Below are 6,741 nucleotides of genomic sequence, written 5' to 3' on the forward strand. Positions count from 1 at the left end.
GAATGCAAACTAACTGGAAACACTAGTAGTTGTCGCTGCAGGAACAAAACCAGTTAACTAGTACGCCGAGCTCTTCAAAGGTCACGGGGATCTCCAAGAGGCAAAACTGCAATGATACCATTTCAAGTCATGAATTTATAGCTGATAAATCATTATAATACATGAAAGGTGCTGTCTGACTACCTTCTGGGCATCTGGGGAAGCAAAGGTTATGCAAGTAATTGGAAATACTGTGTTGTGAGCTTCTCTGCTGGACAGGTTTGTGCCACCTTTGACAAAGGGGAGTAACGGACACTCACTATTCCATAATTTTACCTGATTATCTAGGAGCTGCCTCAATCTCTTGGGCTGGATCCCAGACTCTTCTCAGGCCAAGCGGTGACTAAGTTTGGTGGACCTGAGGGGCTTGCGTTTAAGACTGGACGATTCCCAGCATTACGACATGCTTGAAATGATCCCGCTCAAGCAGGAGAATTGCTGCGTGGTTGCTAAATGAGCGCGCCGGGGTCCTCCGAGAGAAGCTGTTTGTGTCTTTCCTATACTTAGATTCATCTACAGCAGGCCCTGCTTTTCTTGAAAAACGCATCCTTCCCTCCTGCAGCTTTTGTGCCCAACCCATCGCTTCAAGCAGAAGAGGGAAAATGTGTCTGAGGCTATGGAAAGCAGTGCCAACCCCTGGGGTGAAAACAGGCTGGATGGGAGAAGGAGGTGATGTTGAGCCCCTCTACCATCAGGTTTGAGGGTGGGGGCTGGTCCTGAAAGCTAAGGCAACAGAAAGTGCCTTCACCAGCTTGCGAGCCTTGCCGCAGCTGCCTGGAGGTTTCTGGGTGTGGAAGTGCAAGTCCCGGCGTGTCTGTCAAGGGGACAGGGAAGCTGTCATGGGAAGATGGATCGGAGCAGACGTGCTCAGGCGTGGGCGTGCGTCGCTCAGCCATCCGAGCAGCACCGAGACGTGGCTTCCTCACGTACCAAGATACACCTTTTTTCATTCTCTTTCCCCACCACCCTGTTTGTTTTGTTAGTTTTTTAACCTCCAGTATTTCTCGCAGGGCAAGAGAGCTTCCATACTGTCCCCTGTCGGAAGCTCTTAAATAATGCAGCCATCAAGTCAGAATTTAGTGCACAAGTAATGAAATTCATAACCTGAGTTTTCTACGGCAGCATTAACTGTGACACGGATTCATCACCGGCGTATCATCATTAAAAGGCAGTGGAATTGCATTGGGGATTGATGTGATCATATGCATGTAAAGATCAAGATACAAAAAGGTGTGATTTATGTAATATAAGCATAAGCTGTAATCCAAAACCCTTCCCACATGCGGTATGACAGTTCCTATTCCCAGAGCAGTGATGGCTTTTAAATTTACTAGCTAAATGTGTGTCTTTATATGTTTTTATTTAACTCTTTCAAGCATAGTGTTGTCTTAATCTTTTTCTCTCTCTCTTTTTTTTTTTTTGTTGAATTATAGTTGTAGTTGAATCTGCGTAGTAGTTCAACGTTATTGAAATTCTTTATATTTTTTGAATCTGGGTGTTATATTTGTTATATATGTTATATTTGTCCAGAGAGGTTGTTGAGGCCCCATCCCTGGAGGTGTTCAAGGCCAGGCTGGACGTGAGCTTGGGCAACCTGGTCTAGTGGGAGGTGTCTCTGCCCATGGCGGGGGAGTTGGAACTCGATGATCTTCAAGGGCCTTTCCAACCTAAACCATTCTATGATTCTATGTCAGGACTTTATTGTGTTATCTTACAGAGAATATAGAAACACTGCTGTGTCTGATGCGGCCTTAGCAAAGACAAGTGTAGGAAATATAAAAGGTGTACATAAAGCAAGAAGATAAATGTTGTTTAGGTGTTACCGTTACTACAAAGGCTATCAGAATTGTAGAAAAAAGATAACAGTGAACAAAACCTGTTCTTAGTTTTCAGGACATGTTAATTCTCTCCTTCCTACCCTTCAGTGATTTGTGCCTGAAAAGAAAGAGGACAGAGGTGGGTCAATTTGGTGATGTGGATTGACCAACAGCTGTTTCTCTGGTGGCCTTTGGAAGGGAACGGACTTCAGGTACAGCTGCAGAGGGATCTGTGCCGGTGTAGTGTGGGAATGGTGGCACAGTTCCTGCCAGAGTTATCTCCTGGTCTCTGGGAGCTCTTGGCAGCAGCTCCGAAGCCTGGCCTAAATAACGTGTTTGTCTTCCACGAGGAGTTCAAAGCTATTGAGATAAGTAGTTGCTTGGGCTGCCTGTTTGGCAAATTTGTCAGTCAGCTCATAGAGCTATAAGTAAATGGGGCTTTATTACAAAGGCTTATTGCTCTTTGCGGTTGTGTAGGAGTTTACATAATTTTCTAAGGAGCTCTTTTATCTCCCAAGTACAGCGGCGATTAGGATTTACTTCTGAAGTGCGGTGGCAGTTTGGAGCACTTGAGACGTACATGTCAGTCCCGGATGTTTTTTCAATGTGAGAGACCATACTTGCGCTCTGCCCTGGGGTCCAGTGAACGCATTGGGGCATCGGCTTTAGGGGAATATTTGTAAAAGGAAGGGGGGGGTCCAACCCGAGCCCACCTCCCCCAAACCTGACTACACTGATAGCATTGAACCTTCACAAGAAGGTACTTTTTTAGTCCACCCTTCCTAGCCTCCTTTGAGTCTGTGTTACTCCAGACACCAGCGCTGATGGTGTGTGAGGTTAGGCTTTAAGTCGGTGAGGTACTCAGCATCCCAGCCCTGATCCAGCAAAGCACATAATTGTCTTCAGTGCCGGTGTGTTCACACAGTTAAAGTCAAGTTCATCCTTAAAATACCTGCTGGATCAGGGTCAGAGTTCTCTTAGTTGCAAAGTCAAACCTTTAGTGAGAAAACCAGAGCCGTTCATCACATGGAGTATGTGCCTGATGGCCTTGTAAAGGAACAGCAATATTCACTCCGCCTACCCCTTGTTTTCTGTTACACATACTGCATTATTTCTGTAGATACCACTGACTCTGCTGCTTTCCCACCCCACCATTTTCCTATGTCACTCTTAATGTTCTCTCAGAAATTACACATCTTGAACAGATGCTGTAGGTTAGGCTGTATCAAAACCTCCTCTTTCTCCTGAAACTTTCAGTGTTTGTCTGCTTTTTGCGATCATTTGTGGTTGACAAGCGTGGAGGAAGCAACCACGGAAGACATGGTGCCATGGAGATAGGCCTGGGGAACCCTTGGGGGAAAAGAGGTGTCTCTCTGGGCATCTGCCCATTTTGCTGTGCTTCCCTCCCTGCAGCACAGATAGATGTGCTTTCTGGGGTGGGACAGTAGGAATGAGAATCGGCAGATCTTTGGCATCCAAAAACTCTGGCTGTCCTCACGTGTGTCCAGCCCACCAGCTGCACCCTCAGCCTTAAGGGCCCTGTTTTAAATATCATGAGGTTTTGAACACGGGTGAATGTTAGGATTATCTTTTATTTGTCCAGCAGCATTTAGTCTTTGGGGTGTTTAATATTGACGCGGAGTCTTTGGGGAGAGGGATTGATTTTGTTTGGCTTTGTTGTAAAGCCTTACACATCTGGTTACGCTTAAGACGTTCACTTTAGCTAAAAACAAGCCTCTTGATAAAATTCACAAGTACTGGCAATACTGTGGACATAGACTTATCTCCTGGGCACGTTTTGTAAAATTAAGCTATTTTCATTAAAAGAACAAAGGGTAGCATGGTGATGGAGCAGCTGTCATATTTTATTATAAAACACAAATATGTGGGAAATCAATTACAGCACGAGTGCTGCACAATGCATATTTCCAGTAATCCCCCATGGCCGGGGGAAGGTAGAAGGCTGATCTGAGTGCAGGAGCAGATGGCAAGCAACTTTAGATAGCTTCACTGCCATTTTTACTCTTTCAAGTGTTTGTGCTTCTCCTTTGATCTTCAGATCTTGAGTTTAATGTATTTCATCTTCTTTCATTTACTGTTTTCAAATTTAACTTTCCCTTTAAATAACTTTTGCTTGGTGGAGTTTGTATTAGTATAGGTTTTGTTATCTTCCATACTGAGAAATTTAAAAAGAGGGACAGTTGCTGTGTTTCTTTAGTGTTGTTCACATCCAATAAAATACCAACTGCATCACTGCAGAGGACTTCACCATTCACCATGTGCAGCTGTAACGATACAGTGAAAAATTTCCACCCCGCAAAGTTACTGAGACACTTAGAGTGCATGTGAAGTTGCATTAAATTTGTTGGAAGGTAGATACTATGGGAGTGTGGTGGCACGTCTACAACAAGCGCCTACGGAAGTTTGGTTTCATCATTATCCCATTAAATTTAATTCTTAATGTTGAGTAATTAAGATTGTGTCAGTATTCTCTGTGCATATAACATTTTAATCTCCACTTAATATAATTTATGTTTAAAATAAAAGCATTTTGCAGTGTTTTGAAGTAGAGTGGCAAGAGCAACATGAGGTGATCTGAATAACCACATGTGATCTGTGTCTCTGCTTTTTCTATAGCTGTCAGAAATGACAGGAACAAAAAGAAGAAGGAACCTTCAAAGCAGGAGTCCACAGAAAACTACGAAATGACAGCAGAGTTGGATGATCTCACTGAGAAGATCCGAAAAGCTCACCAGGAAACTTTCCCTTCACTCTGCCAGCTGGGAAAATACACTACGGTAAGTATGGTTGGTGACGCACACGTTTTGGATATACCTGGATGATGTGAGTTTTGCATTGGAGGCGTTTTAGATAGATGCAGAAGAAGATACACTCCTTGCACCTCCGTAGCCTTAAAAAAAAATGCAGGTATGCATGCAAATACATGCCGAAGAAGAGAAATTGCACTTAACTGAAAGCATTACTTAGCGGTATTGTGAGAGACTGTCTGAAGGATTAATCCAGTCCAGAGACAAGCTTGGAGTCCATGAGTTAATTACATGCCATCATTCATTAGAAATTTGTTGGCTTCCAAAGACGTGATCTCTGCTTGTGCGTCAGCAGATTACGACTTTGCAGGTGTAGAGAGTTCTTAAATGCTGCTGGATTACTGATGACAGTCCCAAAGCTACCAAGGTCAAGGAAAATATGAAACGTCTATATAAACCAGTTTCCAAAATGCTCATTTGCAGTTTATTCCTGTTCCAGTCTACCAAAATACCACAAAGCAGCAAACACTTTTGCTGCTTTTAGAAATGAAAAATTGTCTCCCTGTCAAGAGGTTCAGTACTGTAGGAATTTCTTCAGAGGATGACTTGGGGAAATAATTTTTTTCTATACATATATAAGTTGCTAAATACAGGGAAAGTCTGTGATATTTACTTATTTCGGAGAGACAGTTCAAAGTCAAGTTTGCAAATGCAGTGATAAGAGAGATGCTTAAAAATAATTGTTAGGTACTGTTTAGAGTCCTGTTGGTAGAGAAATGACTTTGCTGGGTCTGGTCTTGCTGTCGGTTGTAGCAGCACTGGCTGTTTCAGAGGGTTGTGCAGAAGGTCCTGGAGTAGTCTAGCGTGCGCCCTTGCTGCCGAGGCCGGGAGTTCAGGAGCGGCATGGCTGGGGCAAGGAGACACCTGCCTCCAGGGTCCTTGTCCTCCACAGTTCCCCAGCTGGAGAGCTGCGACCAAGCCCAAGAGGCCAGGTGAAATACCTCCATCACTGGATTGCTCTCTGTTTTGAGTAAATGCTCTGCTACTGAAGCAAACATTAAATTCCTCAGAGAGTGATCCGGGCAAATCCCTGTGTGGCATCAATATTCACTGTTATAGCAAGCAGGCTGCTGTTTTATGGCATATTCATCTATTTTAAAAGTGCAACGTTCAAAACTCTTAGGTCTAGGTGTAAGACTTTGTATTTAAGTGCAAGAAAAGCACGCATACATGATGCGATGTTAGAAAAAAGCATGTTTTTCATGTTGCTGAAAGTATTTTCACAAACGTTTTTCGCTTTTCGTTGTGAGACTCGCATGAAATGGTTAGCACTGGGGAAGGTGCCTGTCCTCTGCACGCTTCTGTGGTGCTATCCCTGCTCGGGTGGAATGTAGTCAAAACAGTCAGCGTAGGCGTGCTGGTAAATACTGCACGGGCAGACCCCCGGGGACCAGCGCAGCGTGCGAGGCTGGAAGCTCGAAAGCAGCCAGCTGGTGACATAACCGAAGGCAAAGCTGGAGACAGTGGGATCCATAGCGTGTCTTTTCAAGGAAATTCCTGGGTTAATGCCCTCCACCCCTCCCCTCAGCATGTGTGGTTACATCTTCGTCTTGGAGCGAATAGAATCTTCCAAACAAGCTCTCACACTTCTGCAAACGTGAGAGTGCTTCTGAACAAGTGTGAAAAATAACTTCCCAGTTCAAAGACAGTGAGTTTATGCCTTGTAGAAGAGGTGATCGTATGTCCGCAGCTGGGACGTGTAGCCAGGCTGGTATGCGTGCCAGAGTTTATTGCTCACAGGCTGCCTTGCAAATGGCCTGGCTATCCCAGAATAATCCCTCAGTGTACCTCCCAATGTGAACCTGTTGGGACATACTTTTGTGTTACCTCTGAGTTAGAAGAGTGCACTGCAGCTGGTGTGACGGTTCTTCGTCCTGGTAACTGCCAAAGATCCTGAAGGGTTGAAAGATAACCCTGGGTGCCTATACGCTTGCATTATGTATTGGATGCTTAAGTATCATTAATATTTTAGCTCTTGAAATGATACAAGTGGATGAAATTGGAGAGGGTCTTGTTGCATATCACACTCACCACTGATGCCTTCGTCCTTGGATTCC

The 6,741-nt window shown here is 44.4% G+C and overlaps 1 protein-coding gene across 6 annotated transcripts in view; it reads left to right on the top strand.

The window, feature by feature from the left end:
• Nucleotides 1-6,741, top strand: part of RARB (retinoic acid receptor, beta) — a 195,528-nt gene that overhangs the window by 169,266 nt on the left and 19,521 nt on the right. For all 6 annotated transcript variants that reach the window (XM_009882153.1, XM_009882152.1, XM_009882158.1 and 3 more), the window contains one exon: nt 4,494-4,654. In XM_009882153.1, coding sequence (XP_009880455.1) covers nt 4,494-4,654 — 161 coding nt within the window. The remainder of the gene's footprint in view (nt 1-4,493; nt 4,655-6,741) is intronic.

The sequence above is a fragment of the Charadrius vociferus genome, unplaced genomic scaffold (assembly GCF_000708025.1).
Source record: "Charadrius vociferus isolate BGI_N301 unplaced genomic scaffold, ASM70802v2 scaffold303, whole genome shotgun sequence".
Taxonomy (NCBI): Eukaryota; Metazoa; Chordata; class Aves; order Charadriiformes; family Charadriidae; genus Charadrius; species Charadrius vociferus.